General features: G+C 47.1%; 1 protein-coding gene across 3 annotated transcripts; it reads right to left on the bottom strand.

Annotated features, from left to right (window-relative positions):
* Positions 1 to 9,943: 9,943 nt before the first annotated feature.
* On the bottom strand, positions 9,944 to 15,682 carry CZIB (CXXC motif containing zinc binding protein). Of its 3 annotated transcripts, none has more exons than XM_081485259.1 (8): positions 15,505 to 15,682; positions 15,326 to 15,409; positions 13,983 to 14,039; positions 13,544 to 13,625; positions 13,305 to 13,336; positions 11,945 to 12,022; positions 11,146 to 11,211; positions 9,944 to 10,202 (listed from the first exon to the last, which is right to left on the bottom strand). In XM_081485259.1, exons 3-8 carry the CDS (start codon positions 14,037 to 14,039, stop codon positions 10,125 to 10,127), a joined length of 393 nt encoding a protein of 130 aa, XP_081341385.1. In that variant the 5' UTR covers positions 15,326 to 15,409; positions 15,505 to 15,682; the 3' UTR covers positions 9,944 to 10,124. The 3 variants fall into 3 exon arrangements, with proteins under 3 accessions (XP_081341385.1, XP_081341381.1, XP_081341382.1); XM_081485255.1 differs by having other exon boundaries at positions 15,629 to 15,682; XM_081485256.1 differs by lacking the exon at positions 13,983 to 14,039 and having other exon boundaries at positions 15,629 to 15,682.
* Between the last annotated feature and the right edge of the window lie 2,028 nt (positions 15,683 to 17,710).

The following is a 17,710-nucleotide window of genomic DNA, read 5'->3' as shown; positions in this document are numbered from 1 at the left end:
TACCCAGCGCACAGTTGGAGCTGAGTCTCTGCTCTCTTTCTCTGTGATGTCTCTGCTGCCACTGTTGTATTCCTTAGTGAAATACTCACCTCTGTTGAATAGCAAGTTCCCCATAGCAGGAGCTCTTAAGACCAAAGCCTCAGTTCAAGCTTGATGAAAAAGTATATATTTCATGCTTACATCAGGTGAATGTACCCTTGGGCAGTACACCTTGGGTGCAGGCAGTTCCTTAAGGGGGCTACGCCTGCCAGCCTGTCTCAGTGTTCAGCATTCCTACTTAGAACTTTCCCCACCCCTCCTTCTGGTCTTGGAGTCATGCTGTAAAGGAGTCTGCGGGGTGAGTAGAATGGCAAAAACAATTATTAAGTCTCAGTCCAGTTGGGGCTCACACACACGTCTTGCACATTTGTACAGAACTCAACTACTTGTAAAGCATCAGCTGATTTGATCCCCTCAACTTTGAAATAGAAGTTATCCTCATCTTCCACACAGAAGATGGATAGGTTCAGTTCAGTTCAGTTCAGTTGCTCAGTCATGTCCAACTCTTTGCGCCCCCATGAACTGCAGTACGCCAGGCCTCCCTGTCCATCATCAACTCCCGGAGTTTTCTCAAACTCATGTCCATTGAGTCAGTGATGCCATCTAACCATGTCATCCTCTGTCGTCCACTTTTCCTCCTGCCCTCAATCTTTCCCAACATCAGGGTCTTTTCAAATGAGTCAGCTCTTTGCATCAGGTGGCCAAAATATTGGAGTTTCAGCTTCAACATCAGTCCTTCCAATGAACACCCAGGACTGATCTCCTTTAGGATGGACTGGTTGGATCTCTTTGTAGTCCAAGGGACTCTCAAGAGTCTTCTCCAACACCACAGTTCAAAAGCATCAGTTCTTCTGTGCTCAGCTTTCTTTATAGTCCAACTCTCACATCCATACGTGACTACTGGAAGAACCATAGCCTTGACTAGACGGACCTTTGTTGACAAAGTAATGTCTCTGCTTTTTAATATGCTGTCTAGGTTGGTCATAACTTTCCTTCCAAGGAGTAAGTGTCTTTTAATTTCATGGCTGCAATCACCATCTGCAGTGATTTTGGAGCCCCCCAAAATAAAATCAGCCACTGTTTCCACTGTTTCCCCATCTATTTGCCATGAAGTGATGGGACTGGATGCCATGAGGTGTAGGATCAGGACAACTCTATTGATTCCTTTTCCAGAGCTTTTTTTCTTGTGTATGTTTGTCTAGTCTCCTGGTAATTAGATCTTAAATTAGCTGGCCTCCCAATTCAGGAGGATAAATTTTGTTAAATTAACCCCTGCTGCTCGTGATCCTAAAGCAGCTCCCATGTGGAGTTTCCCATGATGCTTTGGGAAATTAGCAGGCTCCAACTAGGTGGCTCTTTTCCATGACTCCTAAACAAGTATGGCATATCTCCACAGCCTTACCAGCCTCTCTGGAAGTTACCTGCTACTCTTTGAGGTGCCTCCAGGATCCCCAGTTTCGTGGATACTACATAGATTATATTTTTAAAAAACAGCTTTATTGAGATAGACTTTTCATGCCATGTCTATCTTTTCATCTCACTTAAGAGTTTATCATTCTGTCATGTTTAGCATATTCACAGTGTGCAACTGTCACCACAATTTTAGAATATTTTCATCTCCAGTAGAAAGGCTGTACTGATTAGCAATCTCTCCCCTTTTCCCTCAACCTTCTAACTTTTCCCAAATCCTAGACAAAACTTTACTTTCTGTCTCTATAGATGTTCCTATTCTGGACATCATATAAATGGAATCATATAATATGTGGCCTTTTGCTTAGTATAATGTTTTCAAGATTTATCCATGTTCTAGAACGTGACAGCGTTTAGTTTCTTTTTATTGCTGAAGACTGTTCCAGTATATGGATAGATAACATTTTGTTTATTCATTGATCAGTTGATAGTAATTTGAATTGTTTCTCCTTTTTGGCTACCATGAATAATGCTGCCACGGACATTTGTGTAGAAATCTTTGTGTTTACATATGTTTTCATTCCTCCTAGTATGTATCCCTAGGAGTGAAATTGCTGGGTCATGTAGTAAGTCTGTGTTGACTCATTTAAGGAACTGCCAGGATATTTTCAAAGCAGCTGCACCACTTACATTCCCACCAGTTGAGTGTGAATGTTCCAGGTCCTTCACACCCTCACCAACACTTGTTTTCATCTATGTTGATCATAGCCATTGTGGTGAGTGTGAAGTGGTATCTCACTGTGGGTTTTATTAGCTTATGGGTTTTTTTCAAGCTGGGTCTTGGTTGGCTTCCCTGGTGGCTCAGCTGGTAAAGAATCCACCTGCAATTCAGGAGACCTGGGTTCGATCCCTGGGTTGGGAAGATCCACTGGAGAAGGGAACGGCTGCCTACTCCAGTATTCTGGCCTGGAGAAGTCCATGGATTGTATAGTCCAAGGGGTTGCAGAGTTGGGGGTCTTAGTTGCAGCACACATGGTCTTTGATCTTCAGCTGTGACATGTGGGATCTTTAGTTGCAGAATGTGAACTCTTAGATGTGGCATGTGGGACCTAGTTCACTGACCAGGGATCAAACCTGGGCCCCGCATATTGGGAGCACAGGGTCTCAGCCACTGGACCATCAGAAAAGTCCCTAGTTTATGTTCTAAATTAGACCACCTCAAACGTATTTTCCAAATCTCGTGGTTCCTATGCAGTTATCTTCGTGAGAATAACTGACAGAAAGGAATAGGAGCCAGGATTGGAGGAAGTGGACATGAGAAGGGGTAGGTGCTGAAAGGGAGGGAGTTTGGGGTGTTGCAGGAGTCACAGCTGGGGCTTGATGCACAAAGATGTGAGGGAGCCTCTAGAAGAGAACAGAGTTCACGGGAGTGCTTGAGCAGAGTTGGTCACAAGTATATTTTCTTTCTGGGAGTCTTCCATTATAAAGACAAGGCCGCTGAATAAGAAGAATCACATTTGGTACTTCTGATATTAAGTGGAAAACAGTTAAATATAAGGTTAACTCTGTGCTTTGTGCTTTTGAACTGTGGTGTTGGAGAAGACTCTTGAGAGTCCCTTGGACTGCAAGGAGATCCAACCAGTCCATCCTAAAGGAGATCAGTCCTGGGTGTTCATTGGAAGGACTGATGTTGAAGCTGAAACTCCAATATTTTGGCCACCTGATGCAAAGAGCTGACTCATTTGAAAAGACCCTGATGCTGGGAAAGATTGAAGGCAGGAGGATAAGGGGATAACAGAGGATGAGATGGTTGGATGGCATCTTGGACTCGATGGACATGCGTTTGGGTAGACTCCGGGAGTTGGTGATGGACCGGGAGGCCTGGCATGCTGCAGTTCATGGGGTCGCAAAGAGTTCGACACTACTAAGCGACTGAACTGAACTAACTCTGTGCTAGGATTATAGCCATATAACAACATGTCTTTGTGTAGATAGGCCCTGAAAGGGAACAGGAGAAAATAAACACACTTGTGTTAGGGAGACGGGAGGGTGGAGTTTAAGAAAATGTTAATTTCTTTTCCTTTTTTTCCTTTATTGATATCATACTGTTTGTGCAATACCAAGTTGTTAGGCAGGAAAAAAAAAAAAGAATTCACATTCACAGCCCCTCACTTCCTTACTTCACTCCTCATGCTTCAGCCACACTAAGCCTCCCATTCGTCTCAGACATGTCTGATCTTTACTGTGGCTCTGTACTTTGTATACGTTATCCTCCATCATTGGAGTGCCCTTGGCTCCAACACATTCTCTGCCAAATTCTTCCTTGTTCTTTTTGTTATTGTTGCTGTTCAGTCGCTAAGTTGTGACCCCACGGACTGCAGCATTCCAAGGTCCCCTGTCCTCCACTGTTTCCTGGAGTTTGCTCAAATTCATGTCCATTGAGTCGGTGATGCTATTTAATTATCTCATCCATTGCCACCCCCTTCTCCTTTTGCCTTCAATCTTTCCCAGCATCAGGGTCTTTTCCAGTGAGTCGGCTTTTCGCATCAGGTGGCAAAAGTATTGGAGCTTTAGTTTCAGCTTCAGTCCTTCCAATGAATATTCAGAGTTGATTTCCTTTACGATTGATTTTAGGGGTGATCTCCTTGCAGTCTAAAGGACTCCTCAAGAGTCTTCTCCAGCATCACAATTTGAAAGCATCAGATCTTCAGCACTCAGCCTTCTTTATGGTCCAACTCTTATATCTGTACATGACTACTGGAAAAACTGTAACTTTGACTATATGGATCTTTGTTGGGAAAGTGATGTCTCTGGTTTTTAATACATTGTCTGGGTTTTTCATAGCTTTCCTTCCAAGGAGCAAGCATCTTTTAATTTCATGGCTGCAGTCACTGTCGGTAGTGATTTTGGAGCCCAAGAAAATATAATCTGTCACTGCTTCCACTTTTTGCCCTTCTGTTTGGCATAAAGTGATGGAATCAGATGCTATGATCTTAGTGTTTTAAGCCAACATTGTTCTTTTTAGCCCAGCTCTAATGTCCCCTTCCATGAAGCCATGCTCATGGAGTCTCCCTGGAAGAATGGGTCATCCCTTCCTCCATCCTCCACTACTCCCAGCTTTGACTTCTGTTTTAGCCAGCAAGGGGCCTGACACATAAGGAGTTATTGCTGGAGATCACATTGTTCCCTTCTGGTACCCACACCTTTGCAAGGAGGTAGCACCTTCTGTCAAGAAGTGGAGTCTATTTCTCTCCTCCTAACTGGCCCACCCCTGCCTCTAGACTCAAGTCATTCCCTTCAGTTCATTCTCACTGTAGCCAGTGATTTTTTTCATGTACAAGTCTGATCATATCCGCAGTAGTTTTCCATTGCTTTGGAAAGCAGTCCATATGTCTCGATGTCACAGTTGTGGCCCTGAGGGAGCTGGCCCTGCTTATGTTCTCAGTCCCCCTTCTTTTAACAGGTTACCCTGAGGAGGTTGCCTCTGCTGGAACATAACCTCCTCTCCACCCTTTCAGTTATTTTCTGCTTAACTTTCAGGTTTCAGACAGACTGCACCCATCTCCAGAGAAGGCAATGGCACCCACTCCAGTACTCTTGCCTGGAGAATCCCAGGGACGGGAGAGCCTGGTGGGCTGCTGTTTATGGGGTCGCACAGAGTCGGACACAACTGAAGTGACTTAGCAGCAGCAGCACCCATCTCACCCCACCCTGTGAGACTGAGTCAGTTAGTGCCCTTCCTGTGTATGCCCAGAGCATCCTGACAATCTAACCTCTGTTGCAGCTGTCCCCATTACTAGATTGTGGCTATATTCCCTGTGCTGTACAATACACCCTTGTAGCTTATTTTTAGTTGTACATCTTAATCCCTTACCCCTATTTTGCCACTCCCCTTCTCTCCCCCCACTGGTAACCACTTAGTTTTTTATATCTGTAAATCTGTTTGGGTTTTTTTTATATTCACTAGTTTGTTTTATTTTTTAAATTCCACAAGTAAGTAATGTCATACAGTACTTGTCTTTCTCTGTCTGACTTATTTCACTCAGCATATTACCCAAGTATATCCATGTTGCTGCAAATGGCAAAATTTCATTTTTTTTCCTTTTTTTTGTGTATATCTGTTACAGATTTTTGGTTTGTAGTTACTGGGAGGTTTATATATGGTAACCTCTATATATATGTGATTGTTTTAAGTTGCTGATTGCTTAGTTTCAAATACATTTTAACAACCCTGCTTTTGTACTCTCATCCTATCACAATGACTGTTTTTGACTTCATATTTTATATCTAAATGCTTTGTGTAACTCTTAACTTTTTATTGTGGATATAGATGATTCTACCACTTTTTTCTTTTAGCTTTCCTACTAACTTTGTGTGTGGATGATTTCCTACCTTTGTTGTATCTTTGCCTTTACTGGTGAGCTTTTTCCTTTTGTAATTTTCATGTTTCTATTTGTGGCCTTTTCTTTTTCACTTAGAGTTCCTTTAACATGTCTTATAAAGCTAGTTTGCTGGTGCTGAACTCTTGCTTTTGATCTCTGCATAAAATCTGAATGAGAGCCTTGCTCGGTACAGGATTCTTGGTTGCAGGATTTTCCCTTTCATTAGTTTTCATGTATTATTATCACTCCCTTCTGGTCTGCAGAGTTTCTGCTGAAAAGTCAGCTGAAAGACTTATGGGAATTCCTGCATATGCTGTTTGTTTCTTTTTACTTTTCCCTTTCTGGGTTGTTTTTTTTTTTTGGCTGTGCTGGGCCTTTATTGTGGCATGCAGGCTTTCCTCTCATTGCAGTGCGTGGCTCTCGAGTTGTGGCAGCAGGCTTGGTTGCCCTGTGGCGTGTGGGACCTGTGTTCCCCTGTCCCGCTCACTGCTCTGTTCCTCTGTGTCGTTTAGTCTACTCTTCATCTCCCCTAGGGTATCTTTCATCTATGGTGGTTCTTTGTATCTTCTAACTCTGTTAAAAACTTCTTTCACTCTATATGTCCATCCTTATCCGTAGTTCTTTGATCATATTTATGATCACTGTCCTGAACTCCTTCTTGGGTAGATTGCCTGTCTCCACTTCCCTTAGTTGTTCTCCTTAGCTTTTATCTTGATCCTTCCTCTTGAACATGTTCCTCTGTCACCTCACTTTGCTTAAATTGCTGTTTGTATGTTTATGTATCTGGTAGGTTAGTTGTTTCCACACCTTGGAGAAGTGGCCTTCTGTAGGAAACGTCCTGTGTCCCAGAAGCCCACTCCCCACTTGTCACTCAAGCTGTATGCTCTAAGGTTTCCCCCATGCGGGCTGTGTGGGTCCTTCCATTTGGCAGGCTATGAGGACAGTCTGGCAGGCTTGGGTAGGCCCCAGTCCAGTATGTTGCCAGGCCCTGCCTTATGTGGAGGCTGCGGGCTCTTTGTTGGCAGGGCTGTGTCACGAGGCAGCTGACTACAGAATCCCAGGTGGCCCTGGGGCTAGTGCTGGCTCACTGGTGGAGCCATGGGCCAGAAAACTCCAGAACTGTAGCCTGCCCACTGGTGGGTGAAGCCAGGCCCTGAGGTTACTGTCAGACTACTGGCAGGCAGAGCTGGGTCTTGGAGTCTGGTTGCAAGGCACCAGGATCCCAGAGCTGATGTCAGATCACTGGTGGAGGTGGGAGGTGGGGGAGGGATGGATTCCTGACACAGTTGGATGGAGTCGGAGATGTCCTAAAGCTTTGCTGACCTGCTAGTGGATAGGGCCAAGCTGGTCCCAGGGTGATCTCCTGTGGTCCAACTGGGTCAGGAGGCCCTGGGATTATGGTTTTCTTGCCTCTGGTGTCTGCCTTCTTGTGGGTGAGCCTGGCCTAAAGGTTAGAGCAGGCTTCATGGTGGGCAGGGCTGGGTTCCAGAGGATTCTGGGACTGGTGCCTCCCACTGGAGGGTGGAGCTGGGCGCTGGGCCCTCGAGTGGGTAGGGTAGTGTCCAGAGGCAGCCGTGGGCTCATGAGGTCTTTAGACAGCTGTGTGCCGACTGCTGGGGCTGCGTCCCATACTAGGTAGTTCCTTGGCTTGTGCCCCAGCAGTAGTGCCTAGAGGCTATTGTGTGGGGCCAGATCTTGGTGATAATGAGCTAGAGGAAGGAATCCACAATTTGGGTGCCCAGCAGCACCAGCATCCACGTGGTAGAAGCAGCTCCCAAGAATGGCTGCCACTTATTTCTATGTCTCCAGGGGAGCTACAGTTGCCCCCCTCCCGTCCCTGGGAGACTCAAAGACCAGCTGGTAGGTTTGCCCAGGCTCCTTTCAAGTTAGTGCTTTTGCCCTGGGTCCCAGAGTGTAAAACTGTGTGCCCTTTAAGAGTTATGGAGAAGGAAATGTCAACCCACTCCAGTATTCTTGCCTGGAGAATCCCATGGACAGAGAAGCCCGGTGGGCTACAGTCCATGGGGTCGCAGAATTGGACACGACTGAGCAAATGTCACTTCACTTTTAAGAGTTTTCTCTATTTTCCCCAATCTTGTGGGATTCCTGAAACCAAGCCCTTCTGGCCTTCAAAGCCAAATGCTCTGCAGACACATCTTCCCAGCACAGGAACTCCTGTGAGAACTTCTGCAACGTAATTCTCTAGCTTGTGGGAGCCTGCCCCTTCTACCTATCTTGTTATGGTTCTTTCTTTGTATTTTTAGTTGTAGATGTTTCCCAGGGGTTTCCCATCTTTTTCAATGATGGTTGTTTTACCAATAGTTGTGATTTTGGTGCGTTTGCAAGAAGTAAGCTCAGCTCTTTCTACTCTGCTATCTTGGCCAATCTGTCAGTCACGAACATTTTGAGATTCAATTCTCAGTTACTTCTAGGGGTGGGATATACTTGGGTTGCTGTAGATGGGTGTGTTTTTTTATTGAATTGTGTTCTGTATGTTGCTAGTGTACTGAACTGCATTTGATTTCTGTATACTGATCCTACATCCAGTGCCTGTTTGTTTTTTGGGTTTGCTAAGTGGAAAATCACAATCTGTGAAAAGCGAGTTATTTCTTCCTTTTCGGTCTTTTCACCTTACTTTTCAGTCTTACTGTGCTGGGGGGTGGGGACAGTGATGAAGAGTGATCCAGGATATCCTCATCTCACCCCGATCTTGAATGGAATACTTCGAACATTTCATTTACTCTGAGTTTCCTATAGATATGGTTTGTGAGGTGAGGGTAGTTTCTTTCTGTTCCTAGTTTGCTAAGGGTGTCTACAGTTTGTTGTTGAATTTTACCAAATACTTTTTCGCATCTATTGGCATAATCTACTTCAGCTTTCCATCTGTTACTGATTGTGTTCCTCTACCTCCTAAAAGATGAGACAATAATGTACAATATAAAGAGAACCTCGAGATCCTTTTAGTGCTTGCCTTTATAACATGTACTGACTGGTACAGAAAATAAACCCTGAAAGGCTATTATTTAGGGAGCCTGATGCTCCCTCGCTTGCTTTCAGGCCAGGCAGTGGACTGTTCCCAGTGGGTGGGGGCTGGCTGAGGGAGGCCAGAGAAGCCCCGCCCTGTCAGGTGCCGAAAGCACAGGCCCAGCAACTGGGAACGTGAGGCATCTAGAGGACACGTGACACAGCTGCCAGACTGGGACAGGCAGGCATCTCTTCTCCACCTTTAGACATGGCCAGGTTTTCCTGCCGGATCCTAGAGCCCCACAACCAGCCTTGGAGTGGGCAGACCCTCGCCCAGAGGGCCACTCAGAAAAATGAAGATATAATTTTTTACTTACAAAGAATTCCAAGTTCCAGCAGAACACTGAAGAGCAGTAAGTCCTCTCGTAACAGGTTTGCCAAATGGCAGTCTCCGGTATGAAGATACGCGCTGCCCTAATGACCTAACCATGCACTGAACCACTCTATCCACCATGTAGAGGATCTTCAGGCCCAGGGAAGCAGGCCCATGAGACAAGAGGCCATGACTGTTGTCTTCACACCTCTTCAGGGGTAGAAGAACACAGAAGTGTGGCCACAAAGGGGACAGACCAGGACCATGAGGAGCTACAGGAAGCAGAGAGGTTGACTCAGTACAGGGAAGAACCTTCATAGGGATTCCCCTGGTGGGAGGGGACTGCCCCATCACAGCAAGTGAGCAAAGACCCAATGGCCAGCTGGCAGGGACTAGAGAGGGTTCATGCCGGGACAGAACTACTGCCTTCCAAAGTCCCTTCAAACCATGGAACATGCAGCGACACCAGCTAACAGAAATGCCTGGGTTTACCTGAGGGTCAAGCTGGTCAATGTGATGTTTGGGGTCAGGACTGCTGGGTTCGGCATCATTCCACAGGCTCAGCTGCCCTCTGTATGAATGACTTCACATCTTTGGTCCCTGACTTGGCCTGTGCACTCCCCAAGTGGTTGAGAGCGCTTGGGAAGTCTGTGCTCCTATTTTGCAAGCTGGATCAGGCTATGATTCTGTACTGCGGGAAGGTGCCAAGAGGCCATCAAAGCCCTCCAACATGGAGGGGAGTGGAAGAAGGGGAGTAGCCATTCACCAAGCAGTGTAGCAGAAATAGGGACTTTATTGGTGGGGCTCGGGAAGCTGTGGCAGAGCCGAGCATGCAGGCTGTGAGGGCCTGGACCACAGCCAGGAGACGAGGGACGAGGGGACCAGCCTCTGCACTCTGCTGCTTGGGGCACGTTGTCCCTTTTCAGTTCTTAGAGGCAAGTGTACAGGAAGAGGGTTCAGCACTTCACAAACTGGTGGGTGACCTCGTAGATTCCCACAGACTCCTGAGCCTTTTCGTCATAGTCAGTCCAGTCCTGTGGGAAAAAAGGGCAGTGTTAGCCTCACGAGGCAGCCTGGGACAGCGTGGAGAGAGAGAACTGGGACTTAAAGGCACAGCTCAGGCTCTAACTCAGACTTCAGGAACATGTCTGATCCAGGACACAGAAAGACTGCTCAGGTCTGAATTCCTGCTCCTCTAGCTTTGTGATTTTTTTTCAAGTCTCTAGCTTTCCTGGGTCTCGGTTCTGTCCTGTTTTAAAAAAGGGAACAATAGATTTTATGTTGAACATTGAAAGAAATGAGTTAACACATGTAAAAGTACTTGGCATGGTGACAGGTGCATATGAGAGCTCACTAAATCCAGTTACTGTTATTAGGTGCTATGCAGATTGAATGTTTTTGTCCTTTCTTTCTCTGAGGCCTGACCACAAGCCTTCCTCATCTGCAAGGCAGTAACCTGTCCAGTGGTCCAGCTGACTCTTGGTATTCACGGTAGTTATGTTCTATAAAGTCCCCACAAGCACTGAATTAGTGAATTTTGAATCACTGCTCCCAGGGGAAATACAGGTTAGGTTCCTGGGAGCATCTGATCACAATATTTTCTTCAGCCAATCAATACATAAACTTCATGTATGTTTTTGTTTAAAAACACCTTATCTAAATAATATATGTGTGTGTGTGTATATGTATGTATATAGTTGATTCATTAAGACGAGACTTATGGCCAACAGCACTGTATCTCATGCCTAAACAAAGCTTATCTAAGATGTATTTTCTCCAAAAGGCACATCCCAGCCTTCCTGCATGTGATCACTAGGTAGCGCTTTAGCATTACATGTTGGGCTATCGTAAAAACCAGAATCACCAACAAAAAGAACAAAAGTGTAGAGTCAGCATCTCGCTGAAGAGCCTTGTTCAGCAAAAGGTAATTCCCATGAGGTGCCCTACAGCTCCCCACAAGGCCCCCAAGTCCCATACCTTCTCCTGTAGATTAATGTCACTGAAGACTGTCCCCGATTCCACACCCTCGGCAGCAAACCCAGCCTGCAGGCGACAGGAAGGCAGCAGTTAATCGGGGAGGGAAGGCCCCCGTGTGGCAGGTGGGCCTGGCCAGGGAACTGGCCCATCTCACAACCCTCTGGCACAGGAGGACACAGACGCAGTGTGGGATACTGTTTTGGAATAACTACTGCGATCCCAGGGCCTGGCAGCTGCCCTGGGACTAAGAGTGGTTTCTCCAAATTAGAGCCCTGGCCTAGAAGGCAGGAGGTGTGGGGTAAACCCTTCCATCACCCCTGGTTTTCTGGAAGACCCCAGGCATGTCACTTCCTTCTCTGGACCTCAGTTTTCTTACTTATGAAATGGGGATAATAATGTAATCTCTTCTGCCTACCTCAAAGGGTTGTGAAGTGAAAATGCTACACAAATCTCATGCCATGAACATTGGCTTTGGAGTTGGATAAATGTGGGTTCAAATTACTGCTCCAGTGTTTACTAACTACTTCCCCTGAGCAAATCACAAAATCTCTGAAGTTCTTTCCTCATCTGAAAACCTGGATGAATAAACCTCACTCGGTTACTGTGAGGATTAAGAGAGGTAACATTAAAAGTAACAAGTTTGGTGTCCAACATATACTAGCTGTTTCAGAGATAACAATGATTATTCTTAGGAAGGCGAATTCCTGCTCCATGGTCTCTGCAGGAAGCACAGTTCTGCTGTCACTTCCTGCAGTATATACCTTCCCCAAATATACAGGCTCCCTGGGAAGACAGGTACCTGGGGCTGGAAATCCACTGGTTCAAGTCCTCGACACTCAAACTCTACTATCGTCTTGAACTTCTCGTTGTCTTCAGCCTATAAAGGAAGTGTGTTGAGGAAGCAGGCCCAACCGGGCCCAGGATGATCCCACGGCCCCTGTGAGCCCAGGATGGGCCTCAGGAGCTACTCATCTCTCTCTGGAAGAAGGCCACCTTGACACTGGCTCACCGTGAGATCTTTCTGAATGTGACTCTGTGGTTGGGGCGCCTGGATGTGAGCTCACACACAGTTCTGCCTCTCTTCCCTTCTGGGCCTAAGATTGTCAGGTGGAGCTGAGGAACCCACTACAGCTTTATCGTGAGAATCTGAACTAGATGTAAAGTGCCCAGCATAGGACCTGACACTATGGTCAATAAATGGTAGATAAAATTATCAAAGTAAAAACTATGAGAAGAATATTGAGGTATAAGGTTTCCAGATCATCCAAAAGGCCTCGATACACTTAGCTATGGCCTTTTGCTAACCATCTGCCATGCTGTCAAGTGGGGGCTGACTTAAGACCTTTGAAGTAGGATATGTATGTGGAGGATGCTGAGTGGAGTGGTATAACCAAAATTTGTGCCTACCTGACCCTTGGGTCCATACGTCCCAGGGACAACACCTACACATTCATTCTCATTCACTCACTGTAGAAACACTTCCTGCATGCCAACCAAGTGCCTGTCCTTGGTGTAGTTTTGTTTCCTGGTCTGTCTCTCTCACTAGATTATGATTTACTTGAGGGCAAGTCCTTATGTGATTTTTTAACTTCAGGACAAAGCTGAGAGTTTGGCATAAGGCAGGCATTTTTCAAAAACGCCAAATAAGGAATGGATAAAGACAAGTAATTGCCCTTCTTTAAATACTCAGACCCAAAGCATACATTCCCTCCCTCACTTCTGGACTAATACGCTACGCAGTAACATAAATAAATGTCTAATAAAATCAGATAGCAAAGATGGATGCACCATTCAAAGGACTATCCCACCATGGATGCAGAGAGGGCTCACTAGTCCTCTAAGATGTAGACAAGGCAAGTGTTCCCAGTGTTGGAAACCGAGTGGCCAGGTTGGGTCAGAGGTCGTATAAGCTCCCACAGCCCAGCACTTATAAGAAAGCACTACAATAGTCTGGTTATGAGCCTTTTTCCTACCCAGCATTCAGTCAGTGTAAGGTGAATAAATGACTGACACAATGAATGAACGAACAAGTCAGCATATGCAGTCAGTCAGTCCCATAGCTCATCACTCTGGTGCAGATATAACTCGAGAACACAGGCCTCCTAGTTCCCAGCTGCGATCTAATCCCACCATGCCTGCCACTGCAGCGGGAAACTTACGTTGTAAGATTTGATGGTGCTGCTCAAAATCTCTGAAATGTAAAAGAGAAGACAAAGTTGATTTGAGTCCACATCCTGGCCCTACCAGGTACCCAGATGGGGCTCTGTGCAAGAGTCTACTGTAGAGGCTTAGGTACCTCAGGCCTGGGTCCACCCACAGGTAACATAAGCATGCTTTCAGTCTGGTACCAGAAAGCTGTGGGCCAGCCTGGCAGAGGCAGTATCCATGGCCTACCTACCAATGGAGTTTTCCCTCGAACACAGCTTGCACTTCTGGACCATGGAGGCACTGCCACGGCCTCCCTTCAGTGCCACACTGTCCTGGCAAGCAGGAAACAGAACCTCTAGTCATATATCAGTCAGGTGTAAGGGTCCTCAGGAGACCCAATCCTACCACTTATTATCCAGTTAAAGAAATGAAGACCCAGACAGGTGAGGAACTTGCTAGGACAAGAATCCTGGGGAGGCTTCTTGAGACTGAGGAAAGGACTGTCCCTTAATTTTGAACTCTTGCCTCACATCCCAGAGCCTATTGTTTCCAGTGTTGATCACACCAATGCCTGCCCTCCCAAACCACAGAAAATAGGGTCCAAAGGCCAGAGAGCTTAGAGCCACAGATCCCTGCCCAGAGACCTGTGTGTGTTTGTGTGTGGGTATAGTGGTGGGGGGAGCAGTTACCATCAGCCGAATGTACTGCCACTTCTCTGAAATCTCACCACAGTTGCCACACTTCATCTTGAGGGGAGGGAAAAAGAGTATTAGTAAAGTAGTTGGCTCAGCTGGGCATATGCTGAGGGAAGGGCAGGAATGGGGTGAGGTGGGCAGGCTCATAATCTATCCGCCATCTAAGGATACAACCAGACTAATCTCTGGGCAAAGTGTTTCTCATGTTGACTGGCTTGTCCTCCTCTAAGAAGTGCTCAGTCTGGCTAGGGATTCAAGGCTCATGTAGTACAGAAATGGCTTCAAAGTCCCCACAACACCCACTGAGTTAGGAGCTTCCTCTGTGTTCTCACAGGCCCTGGAGGTTGCTGGTAGAAGTACTTATCACTCTGTTGCTACTCTATTTCTTTGTCTCCTTCTCTAGATTCTGCTTTTTGAAGCCGGATACCATCAATTCCTCAAGTAAGACCTGGTACTCAGGCTTCAAAAAATTTGAAAATAAAGGTGGTCAGAAGGCTTACTGAAAAAACGATTTTTCCAGGTACTGAAGGATACTGGGATTTAGACAAGAAGGAAAACAGATGAGAAGCTCCAGGAATGTGGGAAAGTGCTGCTAAGTTGCTGCTAAGTCGCTTCAGTCGTGTCTGACTCTGTGCGACCCCATGGACGGCAGCTCACCAGGCTCCGCCGTCCCTAGGATTCTCCAGGCAAGAATACTGGAGTGGGTTGCCATTTCCTTCTCCAGTGCATGAAAGGGAAAAGTGAAAGTGAAGTTGCTCAGTCGTGTCCCACTCGTAGCGACCCCATGGACTGTAGCCTACCAGGCTCCTCCATCCATGGGATTTTCCAGGCAAGAGTACTGGAGTGGGGTGCCATTGCCTTCTCCGAAAGGGCCTCAAACTGCTTAATTAAGGCAAGAACCTCTGTAGACCATGCCACTGGGGTACCAGATTTAGGAATATGGGTCGGGGAAGTAAGGGTGGAGCCCCGCACAAAAATAAAAACTAATCAAGAAAAGAGGTGAAATTATTCTTACTAAATAATCACAAGATCCCTTCAAGGCGTCTTTCATTTAGTTATTACATACCATGAAATATTAACGGAGGGAAAAATTACAAAAGGAATTTCAAGACACAGCTAATTAAGAATTAATAAACTTTTAAAAAGAAAGTATAAAATTCTACCCAGAAGAAAAGAGAACATTTAATAAGCATTTCTCATCTTGCCCGAGAGAAAGCTCCTGTTCACCACTGAGATCAGAATGGGCAAGTTTTACGCGAGCCCGGCCTTGGCGCCCCCATCAGAGCCCGGAAATGCCTGCAGCCTAGACGTCTAGAGCCCCGCCCCTCCAGCCTTACCTTCAGGTACCACCGGAAGTCTTCGCCCACTGGCCGGAGGTTGGTGACATTCTCCAGCGTGGCTTTGAGCTGCAGCGCGATTTTCTGAGAGAAGGAGCGCCAGGGCGACTGCGTCAACAGCGCCTGCGCAGCCCCCTGCAGCCCCTGCCCCGCCCCTCTCCTCCCTTCCCCGCACACACTTTGCCTCCCGGCTCCTTCTCAGCACGAGCCCACTCTCCTTATTCCCTCCTGACGCGAGCTCCTGCCTCCGAGGTTCTCGCCACCTCCCCGCTCCTGCCCTGTCGGCGGCTCGCCTCCACTCACCCCCATAGCGGCCCAGCCCACCCAGCGCTTGCTGCGGCCACTGCTTTGCGGCTCGTCGTAAACGGCGGGCGCTGCCTGCGCACCCTCTGTGCGGCTCTGGGCGGGGCCTGGAGGCGGGTGTACGCGGGCCGCCGCTTTCCCAGGACTCCTGGTCTTTCAGGCTAAGCGATCTTGTGGAGGTAGTCTGAGGCCGCAATTAGTCGGTGTTCAGACCCGCGGAAGGCTCCCTCCAGCAATCGGTAATTAGATATTTACTGAACGGCAAGTTAGTTTGAGGGACGTCGCACCAAACAAGACAGTCCTGCCCGAAACCTCCGCCGGATCCTCACTCTTCTGCCTTCCTTCACCCAACCTCGCCCTGGCTCCCTGGCTGCCAGCCGAGGCATCTTAGATCACGTCAGTTCACGCTGCCCAGGGCCGGCTTCGCAGATTTGGGAGACGGTACCCTTCTTTAAACTGCTCGTTCCTCTTTACCCAGGGGACCTTTCGGAGGGTTGTCCCGTATGCATGTCCTTCTGGTGGTCCCCAAGACTGGACACTCCCCTTCAGCTTACTCTCCTCTGGGTTCCCGGTTTGCTCTAGAATACATTCACTCAACCTGTGCTTTTGTCCAGGGCTCCTCTGAGACCATACGGGAGCTGTAAGCATTACCAAGAACAGCCTGTTTGAGGCTTTTATAGCCTCCTGAGGTCTGCTGCTGCTGCTATGTCGCTTCAGTCGTGTCCTACTCTGTGCGACCCCATAGACGGAAGCCCACCAGGCTCCCCCGTCCCTGGGATTCTCCAGGCAAGAACACTGGAGTGGGTTGCCATAGATTGTTTAAAATTTGGAGTGACTCTTTAGGATGTCTACTTTGCCACAAACTTAACTGATTGCCGTGACTCTTTAGGATGTCTACTTTGCCACAAACTTAACTGATTGCCGCCAGGTACCCTTCAGTAGCAGAGGGTGCACTGCAGACAGGAACCCCGACGTCTCAGGTCCCAGAACGGCAGCTGACTTGCTGCCCTGTTATCTTTCTTTTTTCCATTCTTTTTTTTTTTTTTGCTTGCCCTGTGATCTTTGGAGGCGGCAAAGTAGGATGTGTGTGTGTATTTTTGGGACCCTGTGATCTTTGTGTGTGTGTGTATTTGGGACCCTGTGATCTTTTTTTCTCCCCGTTATTTATTTTTGGGTGTGCTGGGTCTTCATTGCTACACATGGGCTTTCTCTAGTTGCAGCCAATAGGGGCTAGTCTCTAGGACTCATGGGCTTCAGTAGTTGTTGGCACATGCGCTTAGTTGCTCTGCAACATGTGGAAATCTTCCCAGACAAGAGATTTAACTCATGTCCCCTGCAGTGCCAGGTGCTGGACCACCAGGGAAGTCCCGGGACCCTGTGATCTTTGAAGGAGGCAAAGTAGGGTGTGTGTGTGTGTGTGTGTGTGTGAAGGAGGCAGAGTAGGGTGTCTGTGTGTGTGAAGGAGGCAGAGTAGGGTGTGTGTCTGTGATCTTTGAAGGAGTCAAAGTAGGGCATGCGGGTGTGTGTTGGGGAAACACTTGCCCAGGAGTATTTGGGACCTGTCCCAAGTTGGCCGCTCTTGAGGGATGTTGATCTTAGCTTTATCACTTCCCCTCAGTCAAATGAGATTTAGCAAGACCGTGCCCACTATCCATTCAGTCAGCGGTTTGCCTAAGGAAGCCATGCAACCTAGCAGCAAGAAAAATTTCCTGCAGATCTACCTGCTGAACAAATCCCCATGCTATCTATACCAACTAGGTCGCTTCTTAAATGGCTGTTGGAATTCTGACTTTAAAATGAATTATTGGAAAGTTTTTCTGAGACTAGCCACTTTATCCCTTATAATGTATTAAACCAAGTATTCTTCCCCATAGTGAAATAGTTTCAGATGTATCTATAAAGGTGATTTTAAAAACTCCAACCCCGGCTTCCCTGGTGCCTCAGTGGTAAAGAATCCACCTGCCAACGCAGGAGACATGGGTTTGAACCCTGGTCTGAGGCTCCAACATGCTGCAGAGCAACTAAGCCCATGCACCATAACTATTGAGCCTGTGCTTTAGAGCCCAGGAATCACAACTACTG

This window comes from Giraffa tippelskirchi, chromosome 5 (genome assembly GCF_054371585.1).
Source record: "Giraffa tippelskirchi isolate mGirTip1 chromosome 5, T2T-mGirTip1v1.2.pri, whole genome shotgun sequence".
NCBI classification, from domain to species: Eukaryota; Metazoa; Chordata; class Mammalia; order Artiodactyla; family Giraffidae; genus Giraffa; species Giraffa tippelskirchi.
This window is presented reverse-complemented; position numbering and strand designations above follow the sequence as displayed.